This window comes from Thermobia domestica, chromosome 7, assembly GCF_964235325.1.
Source record: "Thermobia domestica chromosome 7, izTheDome1.hap1.1, whole genome shotgun sequence".
In the NCBI taxonomy this organism is placed as follows: Eukaryota; Metazoa; Arthropoda; class Insecta; order Zygentoma; family Lepismatidae; genus Thermobia; species Thermobia domestica.
Window position 1 is genome coordinate 233,398,805 of NC_137460.1, and position 22,234 is coordinate 233,421,038.

Here is a 22,234-nt window from a genome sequence, read left to right on the forward strand (position 1 = left end):
ACTTATTTTTTGTTGTTCTTAACTCTATGTATAAAAATAAAAAAAATATGTCTATCAGAACAAAAATAAAAATAAATTTTAAAATATTTTGCGATATTATATTCTAATTATATTTATCTCTTCCCCTTATCCTCACTTTTCAGGTGTTTCTTTTAACCTGATACGTGTTTGTAGTTGTTCCCTCAAGCCTTCGGCCCATCTGTTAATTCTGTGCACTCTAGCGACATCTCTTGGCATCAGGCAGGAGACAGCGGAACTAGCGACAATTAGTAGCCTGGCCGTGAACTATTATTTAGCGCGACTAATAGAGTGAGACGTTTTAATATTATAATAAGGATTAAGAATATCGAAACATTTTGTCTAGATGTTGTGAAACCCGAAACTCTTACATGTTTTGAACTTTGCATACTACTATTACTCACTGACTGACATACTTCTGTTCTACAGATAGGATCATAACGATGCAAGTAGCCTATCTGCCTACGTCCATCACATCACCATCATTAATCAAAATAATAAAGAAAGACTAACAATTCTAACAGGTCTTAGTTTACATTTTGTAAGTCAGATTCACATGAAAGGTTAGTGCTCTTGCCTAGCAATTGGAAGTCTTTGGATCAAATCACGCGCCGGTCATTTTCAGTGAACCGTTTCACTATCTTACCAAGTAGCACAGAGCGAATAATACCAGGTTGATATTTTTAATGTATTCGCTCTGACCGATTTTAATACAAAAGTTTCTTCCCGTCTGGTGCTAATTTTGGCATACACAAATATTCACTATAAACCAGTGGTGCCCCCCTTATGTCCATGACGCATCCCCCCCAATTGTCTATCCGTAGGTGTTCTTCCATGAAAAAATCTTCTTTTCGATTAATTTTTACACCCCCTCAAACATATTTATATAGATTTTTAACCCCCCAAATATTTCAATGACGCAGTTTGCGTCATAGCCCCCCTCTGTGGGCATCCCTGTATAAACTGCTTGTCAATTGTATCTGCAGCACTGCAAATTGATAAATAAACATATAAGAAAGTGTCACGGAAATAAATATCATACTAAAATTGGTTCACCTAAAACTTACAAAATTACTACATATGAATAAATGTAACTTATATTTTTAGTCTTGCTAGTGAACGGCTATGTCTGTCTGTCTGTCGACATGTATCAAAGGGCGAGAGAAGCTTTCTTTTAATCAATTCATGGTCTCAATGGTGACAAGATACGAAATCGAGCTCTTTGGACACAAATACACTTTCCGACTCTAGACATCACTTTCAGGATACATCTTAAACACGACACGTCTGAACTTTAGGTAACCCCAATAACGCAGATAGAAAAGAGTGTTACCTTCCAATAAGCGCACACCCAGAAATTTTTGTTGGGAGGTTCCAAGCTTGGAGGACACGCCCAATATTACAAGCACTACGCCTATGTAGTATTGAACAAGTATTATTCTCCACCCGAGAACACAATAAGTAATTGTAAAATTGTTCCACCTATATTTTTACAAAAAAGTGATGGCACTTGATTGTTTTTTTACAATCGAAAGAGTACAGACGTAATGTAAGATCAAATTTTCATGCTATATCAATCATTTCCCTGCTAAACAAGTATCGTTTTATTGAGAAAGTATACAAATGTGTGTTGGGTTCGGAAGTTTATGGGGCAGGACCGGACCCGGTGGACCCGCCATGGGTGTGCCCTTGCCCTCCACTAAAATTAACACAACCCTCTATTCGCGCCAGAAGCGTTAGAAATCAATGATTTCCGATTTCAACGTTGGGCCACTTAACAGCGAAAATGAACACTAAAGAGAAGTGGTTTTATGAAATCGATTCAACGTCCCATGAATTCATTCCATGTTCATCCTTATATTTCTACTAGAGCAAGATGACCAGGTGTCCCGTTTTAGCCGGGACAGTCCCTTTTTTCCAATCGTTGTCCCGTTTTTTTGATTCTCGAACGGGACGCCTAAATGTCCCATTTTTAAGTAAAAATGACCTAGGTGTCTCGTAATTATTATTCAAAATATAAATCATCAATGCAAATTCTACTCTCTTCCGTACCAACACTCGTTGCCAAGGTTTAGCCGTGTTTAGAACTTCTGAATTTTCAAATGGCAATTGAGTGTTCGTGGTTCAAGTGGGGATTGGGTGGGAATTCTAGAGTGTTCAACTAGTTAAAAGAATTGTTGGGTAGAACTTGCAATCGGGAACCATTATTTGTTGTATGGTACTCGTAAAGTTAGAAACGATATGTTATCACTCTTACTTCTGTATTTTGTAAATTGAGAACACTACTGAGTCCCAAAATGCAATCTGGAAGTCAGATATCCTCCCCCCCCCCCTGTAGCCGATTCGTATGCGTCCCGTTTTCGCAAGTGAAATTTTTGGTAACCTTGTGCTAGAGCCCAAAGTGGTAGAAATTCACTATCAGTTCCGATTTCAATATTGATCTCCACTGAGTGAAAAAAAAAAAAAAAAAAAACAGCGAGAAATGACTTTGATATTACTCACCATCCTAGGAAAAAGTTTTTATCTCGATCTTTATCTCTGTATTGAAACTGAAAGTGGTGGGAGTCTATAATTTCCGATTTTACCATTGATTCCTACAGTGAAAAAAAAAAGAAAAAAAGAAAAGAAAAGAAAAGAAAAGATAATAGAAAGTAATAGATATATAGATTCAGCATTCGAGGAGCGGGTTTCAACTCTGTTCATATTTCTGTATTCCAACGGAATGTCCTAGATTTACCAGTTCCGTTTTTAGTAATGAATTCTCCTACTTCTCAAGTGTACCGCAGTTTTATGATGTGAAAGGAAAGTCACTTGTAACATTGCATAAAAAAAAAAAATAATGAAATCTATCAGTTAACCGTCCAATGATTATGTCCTTTAGGCTACGGAAGACTAAGACAAAAGAATGATGATGGAAGAATTTATGAAATGAGAATGTTGGAGAAAACGAGATTACCCTGCGAAAACGATGTTATCCACCACAAGCTTACTTGGTCAGGGATAGAACCAAGGACCCCACGTACGAGACCAGAGGTAAGCGCTCTACACCGTGTCCCCCCCCCCCCCGTCCAAGTTGCATATAGAATATAATGAGAATAATGCAGTGAAATGGAATGAAGATACATGCAGCAAGTTGATTTGCATTTCAGCTAGTTATTTCTTTCACTTTGCAACGCGAGCGTTCTCAAAACTAAATCAGCTATATAGATATAAAGGTTAGCAATACTGAGCGTAAAATGAGTCTTGAGTGTTGGCAGGAAGCCAGATGTCAAGTGGCTGGTCTGGAATTCAGGAGACCACACATCATTATCTTAAGAATGAAAGGATGATTCTATAGAGCTTTATCCATCTTACGGCGCTTTCTATTAATCTTAACTGTTTACGTCAAAGAATAAATACCCGCGTTGACTAAGTAGCCTTTTGTCCTGTTTAGGAACATTTAAAAATAACAGTTGTTGTTCCGCTTCACCCCCCCACGAGGCGATATTTTACTTTTTCAGAATATGCGACTATTCGAAAGTTGCATTTTCGAAATGCTGAATCAAAGTTTTCAGTCGTTGTGCACTGATTGAATACGTCTCTGAACTTAAGAGATGGTGGCATAATAGAAATGGAAGTATAATGAACTATATATAAGGTTCATTTCAGATAAGCTGATAAGAAGCTTTTTTCACCATGCCAGGGCCGGCGCTAGAAGTTTTGCCGCCCTGGGCGGTACTTTCACATGCTAGCTCTTTATTGTTTTCTTTCTCAAATTTTGCCGCCCCTATATTCTTTTCTTTTTTCAAATTTTGCGGCCAATCAGACTTGCCGCCCTGGGCGGTGGCACGGCTCGACCCCCCGTCGCGCCGGCCCTGCACCATGCTCACACACACAATGTGATAAACCTGAATTTTGGTGTTTCTCGTTCTACCATCAATTCCCGTATACGGAGGTACAGAATGTATCTAAATATGTCTAAAAGAAAAATGAAATCTTAAAGTTTTAAGTCTCAAGGTTATGCCGGTTAGGCTAAAGAAGGAGACAGTGAAGATGAGAAATGAATGAACTGGTGGAATGAAAAAACTGAAAGGAAACGAGAGAACCCCGAGAAAACCCACGAGCACGGTGTTTGTCCACCACAAGTCCACACGGCGCGAGCTGGAATCGAACCAGGGACCCCAAGCACCGGAGGTGAACGCTCTACCACTGAGCCACCGCGCCCCATATGTCTAAAAGAATTAATTAAAATTAATGTGTAACGACCATTACATATTTTAAAACACTACCTGCAGTGATTACTGGTGATATAAGTTGCTCTCTTTTAGTACAATTTAAATTTAAGAAATCGCCACTGAAAGTAGTTTTGGTAAATTAAACTGGTTGAAATAAATAAATAAGAAAATAGTAAAACTGTGACAATTTATTTTAGTTTCGGCACTATTCTGGGTTCCTTTTCGGACATTGGCTTCCTACAAAAATACAGGTGAGGACGAGGGAAAAGGAGGTGCAAATCGAGAAAACAAGGAAAAATAAATTACGAATGAATAACATTTGTGATTACGAGCTTCAGTCTTGATTGCATGTCAGGGTAGTAAAACCATTTTTTTATTATTATTATTATTATTTTCTTTTGTTTGTTTTTATCGTATGCGAGTCATAACCAATGTCAAATACAATTATTTTATCTTGTGGCTAAGAAAGTGTGCATGTTCAAAGTGGAGCGTAGATAGTGACTATGTCATTGAGTTTGCGGAAGAAATCTACAGTTAGTTTTTCTCTCTAGAGACACTAGCTATGAAGCTACATGGAAGGGCAACTCTTTGAGCTTACTTCAATACTCTATCTATCAGTAAATATCTACTCTATTTTATTTATTTATCATAACATAACTTATTATTAGTAGATACATTGCGTACAATACAGTTCTTGCATAGACCTTAAGTGATATCAAAATATAGGATCCATGCATATACAGTACTTAGAAATGGTGTTGTGTTTTTAAGGAGGTGTCCTACCTGTGGTACGCGTACCACTAGTGATAGACGAGCCACTTCTGGGTGCTACGTACGACGTCTATAAAAGTGTGCTAAAATATTATCTTGCTTGAGACAAAATATGAAGTGTGGTCGCGCTAAAGATAGCGTAGGAACTTTCCCAACATCGTCTTTTATCCGGTAAAAGCAAGAATATACATTGATTTTAGATTTTTTAAAAAAAAAAAAAAAAGAAAAAAGAAATCAACCCCATCCTCTTCTACACCCTTGGTTCGATTTCTGCCAAAATCTTATCAGCTCTAGAGATTGATTAATAATTTCTGGCTACCAAATTTGGAAATGATTGGTTCAACCATTTTTTGACTTATCATTGACGAAATAATACAGAACTTTATTTAAGACGAAAGTTAGGTAACCTGAAACCAAGGGATGCGTTCGAGACAGGAATTTTTCTGAGAAAATTCGAGTCGAGACACAGCTCTTCCAATAGAGAAATATACATTTTTCGAGTCGAGACATCGCTTCTACAGCACATTTTCGAGACGAGACAGCCTCAAAACTTGTCTCGTGCGCATCCCTAAACCTAACGTTTAAGAAGCTGTGTTTAGCTACACAAGCACAACCTTCACACTGAAGAAAGAATATAGATATTCTGTAATACTTCCTGGGGAACACGGTTGCTCTGTGATAGAGTGCTTACCTCTGGCGTGTGAAATCCCTGGTTCGACACCTGGGAAAATAAGTTTGTGGTGGACATCATGTCGGTGGGTTTTCTCGAGTACTCCCATTTCCTCCCACACTCTCATTCCACTAATTCTTCCATCATCGTTCACTTGCCTTAATCATCGTCTTCCTTAACCTACAGGGCATAATCGTGGAACGGTAAATTGAAAACCTTTTGTAATACTTTCTTTTTACTGTAATAAAAATCTAAAAACAGAGATTAAAAAATACATTACCCTATATATTTTATAAAAAACAAAAATTTTTACTCTAATGTTAAAGAAAATAACTCTAAAATTGCAAATATTATTTTTATATTATTATTTTGTGATAATTTAAAAATGTAAATATTAGGTAATAAAAATCTAAATGTAACAAAAACATTTTAGTCTCGGGCGATCACGTATCCTCTCGTGTCATTTAAAATCATTTTAAAAAACAAGAAAACAAAGTAATTATAGTGGACCTCAGGGTCCAGAATGATGCAATTTTTCTAATATAAAGAAAAAATTCGTGAAAAGTTCAAACTTGAAAAGTTCGCGCGAAAGTTCGCCGAAAGTTCGGCTCATTTTCTTAAATTGTCCATTTAAAAAAATCCCTGTAAAATTACAAACATTTTAGTATATTACATGGCTATATTCAAAATCGAATTAAATTTATTTTAGTTTTTTCTCTTTCTAATAGTACATAATTTTCACATTTTTTCAAAAGACGTTACGGAGCGTTACAAGCATGTATTTCAAATTCCAAGCCTATATCATAAAACAGTATGTTTTCGGCAGAAACCTTCAATTTTACATGATGCTGACAACCGAAAACTTAAATTTGACTTGCACAAACAAGTTTATATCATAAAAGATAAAGCAAAAACGTTGCAGGAAAAACTTAGCAAATTTAGTGTTTTATGAAGTAAATTGCTAAGTTTGCATCAGAAAAGTTGGATTTTACATAATAAAGCACAAAACTTGAAATTTCCATTATAAAATACATAGTTTACAAGATAAACCTTTAATTTTACATCATGAAACCCAAAGTTGACATGCACAAAACAAAGTTTGCATAATAAAATAAAATGCAAACTTCACAGCAAAACCTTTAAGTTTAAATTATAAAACACAAAGTTGAAAGCAGACAACTTTCACATATTTGAAATAAACGAGTACAAAGATAATGTAAGATTAAAAAGAGGCAAGAATGTAATTTTCAAACATGTGTTAGAAACAGGACATGAAATTGATTGGGAAGGAGCTATTATTCTTGAACAAGAAAATAGAGAGCTTATAAGGAAATGGAAAGAAGCAAGAAGGATTAAAGAAGAAGGTGGTAGAGTGATGAACTGGAATAGTGGATTGACAATAAATGTGAAATAGGAAAGATTATTAGAAAGAGAAGAAAGAACAAGAAGAAAAATGTACAATAAAAGTAATTGTTATAATTATTTATCTGATTTTCCGGGTAAATTAATTGTCAAGATATTGTTTTGAAATCTTTAACTTTTAATTGTTATTGTTGGTTTTGGACAGAGAAGAGAAATTTTCCTTAAACATTCTACTTTTTGTATAAGATTGTCTGATCAAGGAAGTGATAAGCTTCTGAAACATAACACTACTTATTTTTATTATTTTGGTTGTAGCTAATGAAGCTTTGGCGGTAAATTAAAATATATAAAATTTTAAGTTAACACTCACAAACAAAGTTTACATCATAAAAGATAAACACGAATTTTACTGGAAAAAAGTTTGAAGTTTACACCATAAAGCAATAAGTTTACAGCATATATTAGATTTTCGCATCATACAGCAATAAGTTTGCAGCAGTAAACTTGAAGTTTGCATCACAAAACAAAGTTTACAGCAGAAACCTTGAGTTTTACATGATTATACATAATATTAACAAACGGAAAGCTCCTTGAACAGTGCTAGGCACAGCAGGTGGAAGATCTGCAGTTACCGGAACAGACTTTACATACTTTACGCTCGTTGTCCTAATTTTTTTTGACTATTCGAAGATTTTCTCCAACTGACACCAACTTCGCAGTCCTTTTCATGGGAAGCATTTTTTTTTTTTTTTTTTTTTTTTTTTTTTTTTAGTGAGTGAAAATCTTTTCAAATTTCTCTCACAAGCAGCTGCTGTGCAGGAATACTCAGAATTATTGTAGCCACTTTTGATAAAGGACGTGTACCACGGAGGCCTTTCCATCACGTGATCGAGTTCATTGTTTCTGCAGCAGACCACAGTTCTCGGCTCCACAGTTCATCCTTTGCCAAATATGATCCCAGATCTGCAATCATTTGGTTCCTGTCAATGCCAAATGCCTCGCAGATTGAAACAATCTGGTCCATAGCTCTTATTTGCTGTTCTTCAGTTAAGTCGCTACCATGGAACTTAGGGTCCAAAATATGAGCAGCATACTGGATATTGTGTGAGCAGTAATCAATTATCTTTTGAACGCTTTTGTGTAGTTCATCTTGTTCAGTTTCTGAGAATGGAGAAGATTTTACAGTTTCAGAGAAATGCATCTTCAATTTTTTGAAGAGTGTTGGAACTTCAGAAAGCCTTGGTGTGCCACTTTCCAATCTTTCAAATGGCTGTAGCGATTGGTTTTATTAGTTCTTGAAACTTGTGCGCTATAACCCAGAAAACTTCATCATCCAAGAAGTTTTCCCTGGCGTCAGAAGGAACTTTCCCATGTTGAGCTAGTCAGTCATCAACAATGGCAGCTTGCAGACAGGATTTAAGATGCAATAAACTTTCAAGACACTTAACAGTAGACGACCAGCGACTTTCCACAGGCATTTGCGGACTATGATTGATCTTCATTGTATCTTGTATTTCTTTCAGGGTGTGAAGAGGTATGTGATGGTTCTTTAAATATATTACTATAGTCTTACATTCTATCACAGTTCTTGAAAGAGTGTCTAGTTTTTGGATGTCCTTTGCTAGTAGATTGAGCCCATGTCCAAGGCAGCCAAAAGTTATAATGCTTGGATATCTTGATTGCAGAAATTTCCAGGCAGCTCGCATATTTGCAGCATTGTCAGTAATGACTGCAATCACTTTTTGCGATCCTCCAATGGCTTCGATTTCGTTTGTAAACACTTCGCCAATATACTCAGCTGTGTGGCTTTCAGTTTCGATTCAATTGCCTTTAAAATGCAGGTTCTGATGTAGCATACATAATGTTTATTAAAGGGTTTCCTTCAATGTCGGTCCACCTATCTGACATGACTGTCACACAATCTGCTTGTTTGATTTTCTCGCTTACAACTTCTTGAACGCGCTGATACTCGGAGTCAAGAAGTGGTGTTGATAAGAGATATCTTGTAGGCACTTGAAAGGTAGGACGTAGAGCTTTAAAAAAATCAAGCCAATAAACATCTTCAGCTATGCTCAGTGGTGAATTTGACGCATAAACGGCTGTAGGGTGGTTCAGCTTGTCTTGCTCCTTTGCAGACATATTATCACAAAACGATGAAACAGTAGGTTGCCTTTATAGATTGTGACGTTGTGGTACTGGTATTTGATTTTGGCTGTTACTGTCCTCAAAAGAACTGGTAGGGGTTGTTGATGTAGGGATTACCACTTTAGAAGACACTTATTCTGGGTTGACCTGTCTGAAAGAAAATTGGCTACTTTGATGAGTTGAAGCAACACTAACAGATAGTTCCGAAACTTCACGTTCTTGCCTTGGTCTGGAGGTGTTTGGTATTTGTGCAGTATTGCCAAAAAGTTGTTTCTGAGCTAAGTTTGGGCTGGCTGTTTTCCTTGCTTGTTCTTTCAGGCACACTGGTGCTATTCTGCATTCTGTTAAGTCGTCCTTCAAGCGAGTTGCATTGCAGGAGTAAACTTTATTGCAATATTTACAAGATGCGACATTCCTGGAGTCCTTCTTCATTTTTGTAAAATGACGCCAGACATCATGCTTCTTCTTTGGCATCTTGGTTACTTGGTGTTGACAGCCTATGAGGTAAAATTTTCATAATGTTACTTGTTACATCAATAAATTAGTTCCCGATTCTTAATACTAGTGTCGTTGCCATTACAATGTCATCATAGTTCCTCTGTAAAATATTTTCAGACAGTCCCATATGTCATGAAATTTTGAAAAATGTCATCTTTATCAGTTAAAAATTATTTTTGACATGAATCATCTCTTATATGCATTTTTGCATGGAGATTAGCAGGCATGGTATTAAATAAATTCACATTTATTATATTATTATTATTATTAACAACGATAATAATAATAATAATAATAATAATAATAATAATAATAATAATAATAATAATAATAATGAGAAATTTAAGAATTTTTGTACAGAATATTAAACATGCACAATCGGACAGTCGCTCTAATTTTGTAACTGACAGTTGTTGGAACGCGCAGTGTCTATTCCACCGACTAGAAACGATTTCGTGAGAGACTAGTGGAAAGACACATAGAAAACAGAAATTTTGACTGGGATGAGTTAGTTCCGGAAACTATTCTGTTCAGGTTTTCTATTGAAAATACCTATTTTTACAAACAAAAAAATAGTGGAGTGCATTGTTTTTCTTTTCATCAGACAGAAAACTGAAAGAAAGAAACAAACCAATTGGAAGATAAAGAATTTCCCTTCCGCTTTCGAAGAACATATTTCGGTTTCTCCGGTGACAAAAAAGATTACTAGTAATAGAGCGTCAATAGACAAAAATGAAACAAACACATATCGCGTCTGATGTCGGTAGCCAAGTGCGAAATGTAATAAATTTGACCCATACAGTAGACACCTTTAGCTCAATATCAAATGCCAGTCAAAAATCTGAGCGACCATGCTATCCATGTGGGGGCCATTATGTGTATATCCATGGAACATTTTGAACAAGGAAAGTTCCTTGTATTCTTTCGGGGGGGGGGGGAGTATCTTGAACAAGGCCATGGCAGATTTCTTCCTAAAACCTTGTCCTTCTCGTATTCCGAACTTTGCCAATCAATTTTAAATGGTGGTCGAGTGGACTAAGGTACTGGGCCGCCGTTCAAAGGTTTACGGGTTCGAGTGCCGCAATGGGCGTGGATGTTTCTGTTTGTCTATGCGATCGTTCAACATTTCGTGTTGATAAGAAATCAGTAAATCAGTGGAAACTAAGTTTTAAAAAAAATGGTTCAGTGGTAAACGTTCCTTTCTCAATAGCAAGATCAGGGCCTCAAATTACAGTGGCGACCATCCTGATTGAGGTTTCTCTGGCTTCCCAGTGTGTGTCATGGTACCTTGAATAGGGTCAAGACCGATTTCTTCCTAAACCCTTGTATCTCCCGTGTCCAGTACTATACCAAAGTACCTTAAAGAATATTTTTAATTCAACTTTGAAGTTAACTAAAAATAATGAAGCCGAACCGGCGGTATAGCGAACCAATTCTTTGAATCGAGGTCGAAAGGATTCGGGGTTCGAACCTCGCAATGGACATGGGCGTTTGTGTTTGTCTGTATCATAAAAATGCGTCTTCATCAGAAATCTGTAAATCAGTGAAAATTAAGTATTATTAAACGTGGTTCAGTGGTAGAACGTTGGCTTCGCAGTAGGAAGATTCCGGGTTCAAACCACGGTTGTTACCAATTTACCATCTAGATGTTGTGAGTCTGCAACTAAAATAATAACAAATAATAATAAATATTTAACTTACCTTAATATCTGGACTGGAGCACAAAAATATACGCGTAATTCAATCAACACACCACTCTGGACACACTGCAGTGACTGCACATTGCACAATCCACGTAAAAGAAAGAGGGCGATGCAAGGTGACCAGACGTCCCGTTTTAACCGGGACAGTCTCTTTTTTTCTTTCAACCGTTGTCCCGTTTTTTCTTATTCTCGAACGGGACGCCTAAATGTCCCGTTTGTAAGTAAAAATGACCTGGGTGTCCCGTAATTATTATTCAAAATATAAATCGTCAATGCAAATTCTACTCTCTTCCGTACCAACTCTCGTTGCCAAGGTTCAGCCGTGTCTAGGGCTTCTGAATTTTCAAATGGGAATTGGTTCAAGTGGGGATTGGGTGGGAATTCTGAGTATTCAACTAGTTAAAAGAATTGTTGGGTAGAACTTGCAATCGGGAACCATTACTTGTTGTGTGGTACACGAAAAGCTAGAAACGGTATATTATCACTCTTACTTGTGTATTTTGTAAATTGAGAACACTGCTTAGTCCCAAAATGCAATCTGGAAGTCAGATATCCCTCCCCTTTTCCGTAGCCGATTCGTATGCGTCCCGTTTTCGCAAATGAAAATTCTGGTCACCTTGGGCGATGTCACCGTTGCGGCGTTGACACTTCTAGCACACCCGAAAGTAGCAAAGGGAATTCCCCGTAACATACGGAGCCACTCTGCCGAGTTTAAAGTCCAAAGCGAAACGCATCTGTTTTTTTTTTCTCACGCATTACCAATACAAATTAATCATTTTATTTAATATTTTTTTCTTTGTGGAAAGCACTGATTCAGTTAGAATAATGTGTTTTACGTGTTTCCCCATATCATGTATAATGTCAGTGTGTGTCAATCCATCTTGTATCATTATGGTGCAAATAACTATACTGTATAACACATAGCTAGCTCACAGTCACCACACATTGTTCAGAATAAGTTATTATAAAAATGAGTGTCGCTAATTAGTAAATAAAAAAAAACGAAATTTCGGGAAAAGTTGCTTATGAAAAGTTCGGAAACGAATTTTCGAAAACGAAAGTTCGCCTGAAATGTTCGCTCATTTACATCTCTAGGTACACGAGAGGACAGTGAAAGGGGGTTCACATTAGGATTCAGAACAAAAACTCCCAATAATCATAACTCGAAGAATGGGTGGACGACGAAAAAAACTAAACTCAAATCCTATTTAATGTAAGTCATATTTTTCATTCACAAAACGCTGTTATTTTGATAACCCAAGTTTTAATTTTGGTTTTCTGCAATAAAGTTAAGCCTCAAAATTAATAGCTATCTCTTTTTATATGTAATCATTAAATTAATTTCTGTAATTACCTGTAAATAAAAAAATTGCATTTTGGCAAAGGAGAAAATAAAAACACTTGTCTTTTATTTTAAATACCATTCCATTGATAATACCACTCATCCTCTCAATAAAATCTAACCACTATATTACCACATTATTTAAACATTACACTCATCATTCAGAGTTCGATTCTCGATGGGGAGACCCGAACAGCTTTTTTTTTTTTTTTTTTTTTTTTAGATGAATCATTCTGTTAGCTTTTCCTGGAGTTTCTTCGTTCACACTAGGCAAATGCCGGAATAGTACTTAACATACAGTACCTGGTCGCTTCCTTCCTTCCTTATCCCCTTCCCCGGAATGTGTGCTCGCTGAGAAACATCGTCAACCGTTACGTGACGAGCTTAAATGAAATATGTAAAAGTGCCGGTAATGCCCAGAAATATGTATAAATGAACAAATACAACATTCATTATTTTTTTAGTTAACTGACAGTTTACTTCAGAACTGAAGTATTATATAGGGATGGCCAGAACCGGTTCCTGGTGGAAATGGTTTTCGGGTCTGAACGGATCCGTTCTAGAAGATCCGGTTCCGGAACCAGTTTTTCGAATCCAGGTCTGAAATCGGTTCTTCGGATCCAGGTCTGGAACCGGTTCTTCGGACCAGGTCTAGATCCGGTTCTTCGGATCCAGGTCTGGAACCGGTTCTTCGGATCTAGGTCTGAAGACCGGATCTCCAAGAACCGAGGAACCGGTTCCGCTGGAACCGAAACTTTGTGACCATCCCTACGCTAAACCCGAGCTGCTGGCAGGCTATGAGCAGTATGCTAGATGAAATGTTGGAAGCGACAGGCAGGCGCCCAGGCGGTGCAGCTTGTCTCATTTGGCTAAATAAACTGGGTAACTGGCAAACTCATTGGCTAAACAGGCAAACTGGCCAACTCATTTGGCTAATCACCCACTGGTGGACCAAAATTTTTTTCTCGGGGCACAAGCGGGTCTGGGTGGGGAAGGCACAAGCGCATGGTTCTCTTTGCATTTTTTTGAAGGTGAACTTTGTACCTCCTTTACGGGTCTTTGGGGGCTTTCTGATCCAGGTATGGAACCGGTTCCTGAGATCCCGTTCTGGAACCGGTTCCTAAGATCCGGTTTTAGCCGGGTTTTCGCATCCACGTCCGGAACCAATTCCAAAACCGGCTGTGAAAACCAGATCTCCGAGAACCAGTTCTTCGAGGAACCGGTTCCGCCGGAACCGGAACTTTGTGGCCATCCCTACTATTATAATCACAAATAAGTGTGTGTCCATTTGTTTTAATTTTTAAAAATTGATATATTTTACTGAACAATCCATAGGGTGGATTCAAAGAATAATTGAATTTTTATTAATAAAATTTAATTATTTACTTACAGAACAAGTCAATTTTTGTGATTTTGCCCCTGGGACAAAGAAGAAATATTTTTTCCTCATAAGTTTGATACTGGTACACCAATATTGTCTACACTAAATATGGTGGTATATCAGTGAAAAACGTAGAAAACCTCTGTCTTATAGAATGTGCGGTAGTGATGAATTCCTTTTCAGCATAATTCCCTGCAAGGAACCTTATTTTAGGATGATAAATCATTATTGTAACTGTTATGAAATCATTGTTTATTTTAAACACACTAATTTCTGTGTGCTAGCCCCGGTGCTGCCCAGGAGCTCACCCACGAGGGGGAAGGGTCCACTGGGTCCGGATCCCCTTCCAAAAATCTTTTTTTAACTCAGTACACATTTGTACACTTTTTCAATAAAACTATAATTATTTAACAGGGAAATGATTGCTGTAGCATGAAAATTTGATCTTACACTTCATTTGTACTCTTTCTCTTATAAATACAATCTAGTTCTATCTTTTCTTTTTCTGAAAATGTAGGTGAAAGTATTTTACAATTACTTATCGTCTTTTCGAGTGCAGAACAACACCCGTACAATACTACTTAGGAAGTAATGGTTTGCAGTATTGAACCCACTGTTTCTTTTAGAAGAAATGTCCTCGCGGGGAGGGGTCACACTTACAAGGGAACATCTTATATTGATAGTAGCGTTGCCCAATGAAACAATGTGCAATCGATAGAGGAGTGAAGAAAAGTGAGAAATCCAAAGTTTTACGGACCGACAGCCAAACACACAGGAAATAGAGAGAAAAGAAGGATCTAGAATCATGTGAAGATAGCAATTTAAAAGATATACAGACACAGAAAGAACTTCAAAATGATTAAAATAATCAAAATGGCATTTACACAACAGTATAGTAAACAAACATTGTACCCACAGACATGCTCAATAACATCATATGTAATGCAGTGTTGCCAACTGAGCACAAAATGAAGTTTCGTTAAATGGCACGGAACACAAATTATAACATCTAGCAAATCTAATTATGATTAGAACCATACCTGTGAAGTCATGATGTACAGTGTTGCTAACGTTTGAAGATAGACCACCAAAATATGAGACCACAAACAATAATATAATCACTGAAGCACGAAACTAAGGGACGAAGCACAGTGTCGAAGCAGGTTTGCCCAACTGGAAAATCATAATAGTATCAAACACAACACACAAAACTGAAATGATAACATGCTCTTGGATTGACAGTTGATTAGCAGGCTCACGTTTCTGATGCACGTAATATTGTTTCACCTCACACATTATAGGTAGTCAATTTTTCAGCGTTGCAGTTGATAAAGCGCTGCGCAGGGCGTTGGTAATGTATGTATTCTTCTACATCCGAGATTCATGCAGGAATTCATATAGGCCTATCTTCAAATGTTGGCAACGCTGTACATCATGACTTCACAGGTATGGTTCTTATCATAATTAGATTTTCTACATGTTATAATTTGTGTTCCGTTCCATTTAACGAAACTTCATTTTGTGCTCAGTTGGCAACACTGCATTACATATGATGTTATTGAGTATGTCTGTGGGTACAGTGTTTGCTGTTGTGTAAATGCCATTTTGATTATTTTAATCATTTTGAAGTTCTCTCTGTGTCAGTATATCTTTTGCATTGCTATCTTCACATGATTCTAGATCCTTCTTTTCTCTCTATCTCATGTGTTTTTGGATGTCGGTCCGTAAAACTTTGGATTTCTCACTTTTCTTCACTCCTCTATCGATTGCACATTGTTTCATTGGGCAACGCTACTATCAATATAAGATGTTCCCTTGGAAGTGTCCCGGGGAGCACACTGCTGGTATTATTCTATTTATTATTATTAGAGACCGGATGTTTAGGCACTAAAAACCTGAAAAATAGGCAGGCAAATAGGCACTAAAAATTTAAAAAATAGGCAGCAAAATAGGCACTAAAATGTAACTCAAAATAATGAAGATAAATACTCAATAAAATTAAAAAATAGATTCAAATCATAGATAATGTTCAAATAATATAGAAACATACTTGTTTGTTAACATTTTCTTTTATTGTATATATAAAAACAAAGCTTGTTATGCATTCCATATATACTGAGTGAACCTGAAAGATGTGCACATACTTCGGGGGGTGATTCGTGACATCAAAAGAAGACAAAAGGTCCTCTTGCATGTTGTCGAATTCCCCGTCGTGTACGAGTGCCGGGGGGGGGGGGAACACTTGGAATTGAAAATCGAATCCTGACAATCGGAACGAGACATAAAGTTGTGCACATACCTCGGGAGGTGATTCGTGACATTCAAGAGGAATTTTTGTCTTCTTTTCATGTCACGAATCACCTCTCGAAGTATGTACACATCTTTCTGTTCCGTTCCAATTGTCAAGATTCGATGTTCGATTCCCAGTTGGCATCACTGTCCTCACTCGTACACGACATGGAATTAGACAAAATACACAAGGACTTTTTGTCTTCTTTTGATATCACTAATCACCTACCGAAGTATGTGCACATCTTTGAAACTGATTCTTTATATATATTGTATATGTGCTTGTGATTACAAACACCTAATATACGTATATATGTGTGTATTATTTATGTTATATAAATTATATATTTTCCCAATGAAGGCTTATTTTGAAGAAAATGCATATAATAGGCAACATTAGGCACTAAAGAAATTATTTAGGCAGTAAAGGTCGAAATAGGCAAAATAGGCAAAATAAAATTGGCTTAAATTGAAACTATAACCACCCACATAAACTTTAAAACGTTATTTTTGATCATATCTTTAATATTAAAGAATAGGCATTTTGCCTAACATCCGGTCTCTAATTATTATATTACAGATGTATTATTTTGTTCACCTCTGGGGGGCACTCTCAGAGCTCCGGGGAGTAGTGCCCCTCCAAAAACATGTTTGGAAGAAACACTAATTGGACTCCTCCAAAGCTCGGCGGCTGGTGCTGACAAGAGACGGTAAATTCCAATCAAGCAGCTTCTGTGTATATGACAGTTGAAACTCCCATTTTACAAATAATGGCTATTCATAGAGTAAATCGAGTATGAGAAATTAACGTTTGCATATGATTGGAAATTTGTATTTAAATTAGAGTAAGATTTGCTTGTCACATAGTCCTTACTGGCGCCATTTCTTTCTTCAATTTTATAATTATTGATTAGAATTAGTTTTTTCTTAGAATGACTGTAGGTTGTGGAACATCGTTGATTCGTGCATTAGACACTCCTTGCTGGTACATGCAACTTCTAGATCAATAAATAGAACGTTGACATCCTTTCAGCTTAAAATAATTCATAGAGAGAGTGTAACTACTTTTCTATTCCACCCACTGCAACTGTAGTCAAGACTAAAAGACTACTACCAGGGGTCTTTTAAAGGGTTTTTCTCGTATGCTATAAAGATAACAACTGTTGAAAAGTTGTATCTATGAACATCAGCTTGGTATACTTCAACTTGTGTGTGTAGCTAACTGTAAGGCCTATGGAACCCGGAGGTTCAATGCCGCGTTCACAAATCTCTTCATGGACTTCCGTGCTTGGTTAACTGAATCTAGTTTGAACTTTGTATTCCTATTTCTGCGAGATCCATCCTAATGTTATTCCCACCTGCGCCTAAATCTTTCTAGTGGTCGTTTTTCGATTGGATTTACAGTTAAAACTTTGAATGCGTTCGTACTTTCTTCCATTCTGGCTACATGACCTCCCACTTGAGCCTCCTAGATTTGATGACCCTAATAATGTTTGGTAAATGGTAAAAAATATGTAGTTCCTAGTTATGTAGTTTCCACCATTCTCCCTCCTGATTCCGAATATTCGTCTCAGAATTTATTCTCAAATACTGTCAGCGCGCGTTCTACCCTTGGATTAAGCTACCAAGTTTCGCAACCATATAGAACAATAGGCATGATTATCGTTTTATATACGGAGCTCCTTTGTGGGCATTAGAGCACGTGCCTTTCGCGTGGGAGAGCCGGGTTAGATTCCCGGCAGGAGCTCATGTGGGGATTTCACTTTAATCTGTAAGTCCCGTTTCATATAGCCTTGCTGCTGAAAGGGACGTTAAACTCAAACACAACTCAACTCAAGTCTTTTATATACTTATTTTAAGGTTCAAATTCCTCGACAGAATTCGCGACGACAAAAGATTTTAAACTGAATAATAACACGAATTCCCTGCTTTCAGTCGACATTTAATATTTGTAAACAACGCGAAATATACCATGCAACAATATATCACAGCACACGATATTCCGAACACGAGGAACGATTAAACTAGTGGTCTCTAACATTTACGACTTCCCGCCGACTCATTGTGTGGTTACTGCTGTAAAGGTCTAGCTTTTGTCTACTTTTGATCCAACTTTTAGTGAAAGAATATCTGAGAATTCTGCTGGCACCATGTCTGGGAATTATATCCAGTAGTAAATCCTATGCACACACATTGTACGTAGCTGAAATATGCATTTTCGGAAGGCGTATACATCACTTTCTCTCGGTGATACGGATCACCACTTCACAGTTTCTCCCGATTCTAAAAATATCGTGCTGCAACGTAGTTTTTTCACGTATTTGGAAATTATGATGTGGAGGCCTTTAGTTCCTCGGTTACTGACCACTAAAGTTGAGGTTGGGTTAAATGGAAGAATATTATATATGGTATAAATGAAATGAATAGTAAGTTTTACGTGCCACGCTCATGGTGGCTTGGCTAAAGGAGACGGTGATGATGAGAAATGAATAAACTGGTGGAATGAAGAAAGGAGGAGGAAACGGAAGAACCCCGAGAAAACCCACACACACGGTGTTTATCCAGCATAAAGTTCACTTGGCACGAGCTGGGACTCCATGCACCAGAGATGAACACTATCACTGAGCCACCGCAGATTATATATGGTATGTTATCGACGATACCAATCCGATCGTAACCAAATTTGGCAAGTAGTGAACCTTGTGTAGCTTAGTATGTTCATGAAATATTATGTATGAATACTGTCGGTTCTCGTGTTACTGACCATCGAATTTGGGCCTGGAAATAGTAAAATAAAGAAATTTCACTAAATCACAATCGATAAAATCTATCCCACCTTGATCAAACTTCACACGGTGGTAAACATTGACGAGACTTTTACATATTCGAGCATAGTATAAAGTACTATAACGTAAATACCTTTAGTTTCTGAGTTATTAGCCATCGAAGCTGACTGAAAACTCAATGAAATCAACATATTCTTTACAGAAACGCGATTTACGAATTCACCCCATCTTGACCAAAATGAAAATGGTAATAGAGCTTCACTAGTTAGTACCCGTATGAAATATTATGGTGTGCAGGTCTTTGGTTCCTAAGTTATTGATCCTTAAATTTGAGGTTAGCTTCGACTTAGTGAAAGGTTAAAATTAGAGATAGTTTTCTGGGCTTTCGTCATCAATGACCATGTTAGCCCGCAATGTAGTTAAACATAGAGCACCTGGGAATTAAGTTTTTGTAAACGGATTATACATTTCTTTTTTGTCTTTCTGTGACGAATTATTAAAAGAAAACTAACATGCAGGATTACAAATGGAATATTCTGTATGTAAGCAGAATCTATGTTCGATGATGTCACTGTACTACGGGGACAGACTTTAACCAAATCAGTCTCCTCTATGCCACTACCTGTCAACAATAATTTTCGTTACACAGTCGAGAAGTAATAACTAGGGATGGCCACATTTTTTCGAAAAAAAGTTTTTCGAAAACGAAAAATTTTTCAAAAAACAAAAATCAAAAAGCGAAAAATTTTTCGAAAAACGAAATTTTGCGAAAAACGAATTTTTTTTCGAAAAACGGAAAACGAAAATTTTTTCGAAAAAGCGAAAAACGGAAAAACGAAAAACTAAATTTCCGAAAATCGAAAAACAGTTTTTTCGAAAAAGGCCATCCCTAGTGATAACATAGTGTAATACTTAAACATATATATTTTTTTTTTTTAAAAAAAAAGAAACTTTCAATTATTCATATAGAAAATTAAAAAGAATAAAAATTGCGGGTCACCGCATTAAACTTTCTCGCTCCAATACCTTATACTAAATATTGTTATGTTGCAGAAATGAAATGAACTCTTTTAAGTTTTGCGTCCCACGTTTATGCCGGCTAGGCTAAAGACAACGGGGACTAGGAGAAATGAATGAAATGGTGGAATAAAGAAAGTGAGAGGAAAAGCTAGAACCCTGAGAAAACCCACGCACACGGTGTTTCCCACCGCAAAACTCACTTGGTGTGAGCTGAGATCCAACCAAAGACCCCAGCACCACTATATTAATGTTGCAGTTATTAATAATGATGATACATTTTCTTTGAAATACAAACAAAATTAAAGGTATTTTCGGAAAACTTCGGCCGAAGAGAACTAACACTATAAAGTAAGCTACGTAAAAAAAATGAAATGAAATTTTTGAGTTTTACGTCCCATGGTTATGCTAAAGGAGACGGTGATGATGAGAGATGAATGAAATGGTGGAATGAAGAAAGTGGGAGGAAACGGGAGAACCCCGTGAAAACCCACGCATACGGTGTTTGCCCACCACAAAGTTCACTTGGCGGGAGCAGGGTTTCAACCCGGGACCCCAAACACCAGAGGTGAACGCTCTACCACTACCACTAAGCCACCGCGGCCCCAAAGCAAACCACGTATTGCAGGTTTTTTTTCATAGTGGATGAGATATGAGTCCATATTTCCTATTTTATCTTATTCAAATGAAGGTAGTAGAAGTTGTGCATCTCGCCGTTAGATGGCAGCAAACATCCTCCACCATCTACAGGACGAAACTGGAACTTCTCGTGAGTGATCCTCTTTTACTAATCTATCAGAATTTAAAAGTTACTGAGCGCCTGCTGCTTATACAACAGAATTCGTCACAGAAGTATGGCTGGTTGCACAGGACTAGGCGTCATGTTGACTACATATCAACAAAATTGACCATGTTTTTCCTTTTCATAGTAAGGAAAAAGATTATTGCCTTTCAAAATGCAATTAAAAACATTGAATGACTGAAAGTAAGAACTAGAAGTAACTGCTGAAAGAAATTAAAACAATGATTGTATAAAACGCGTTTTAAAAAAAAGATGTTTTTAGGTGGAGTAATTAAAAATGAAATTGAGTATTTTATTTTTACGTTCAAAGTTTATGCCGCGTACTCTAAAGTAGACGTTGATGATGAAAAAAAATGATGATGAGATTGAAGAAATGGTGGAACTATAAAAGTGGGAAGAAACGGAACATCCACGAGAAAAGCAATGTACACAGTGTTTGTTCACCACAAGGTTCACTTGGCGAAAGTTGAGATTCAACCAGAGGCCTTATGCACTAGAACTGAACGTTCTATCACCGAGCCACCCCATCCGAAGTGACGTACTTAAGTGTTATCGTCTTACCAACAGAAGTTTCGAATAAAATACACCAACAAGTAGAAAATGTTGTAGGTGTGATAAAATGAAGAAATGAAACTAAGACTAAAGTATTGGAGTGTATTTTGGAAAGGATTTGCTCTCAACCAGTGACGGATGTAGTAAGTATGGCCGTGTCGTGGGGGGAGGGCGAGCGGGGCGACGGCCCCGGGCGCAGAAGTAAGGGGGGCGAAAAATTCGGGAGAAAGAGGAAAAAATTTAGGAAAAATTACTTGGAATATGTGTGTGGGGGTTCTATACTCTCGCCCTGGGCAGGGCCGGCGCGAGAGGGTCGAGCCGTGCCACCGCCCAGGGCGGCAAGTCTGATGGGCGGTAAAATTAAAAAAAGAAAATAATACAGGGGCGGCAAAATTTGAGAAGGAAAATAATAAAGGGGCGGCATGTGAAAGAACCGCCCAGGGGACAAAACTTCTAGCGCCGGCCCTGTCCCCGGGCGCTGATTTTCCACGGCACGGCACTGGTAGTAAGTAAAACTGGGTAGGTCAGCCAGAATCCAGACTATAATAGGTATATCAAGAGTTCACTATAAACTTTCAAAAATATATAAATAATAGCTTCAATTATTTTTGATAGTCAAAAAGCTGGGAAGCCTATCCCCCTGGCTCCAGACTGGATGCGCCACTCTTCTCATCTGGCCAAATC

At 37.4% G+C, this 22,234-nt stretch overlaps 2 protein-coding genes across 2 annotated transcripts in view; one reads left to right on the top strand and one right to left on the bottom strand.

The window, feature by feature from the left end:
- LOC145690736 (ninjurin-2-like) overlaps positions 1 to 22,234 on the bottom strand; it is a 125,253-nt gene that overhangs the window by 101,094 nt on the left and 1,925 nt on the right. The gene's annotated exons all lie outside the window — the stretch shown is intronic.
- The window catches only part of LOC145690738 (GILT-like protein 1), a 146,759-nt gene continuing 129,266 nt past the window's right edge, over positions 4,742 to 22,234 (top strand). The window contains exon 1 of the mRNA XM_081765922.1: positions 4,742 to 4,849. Coding sequence (XP_081622048.1) covers positions 4,805 to 4,849 — 45 coding nt within the window. The 5' untranslated portion in view covers positions 4,742 to 4,804. The remainder of the gene's footprint in view (positions 4,850 to 22,234) is intronic.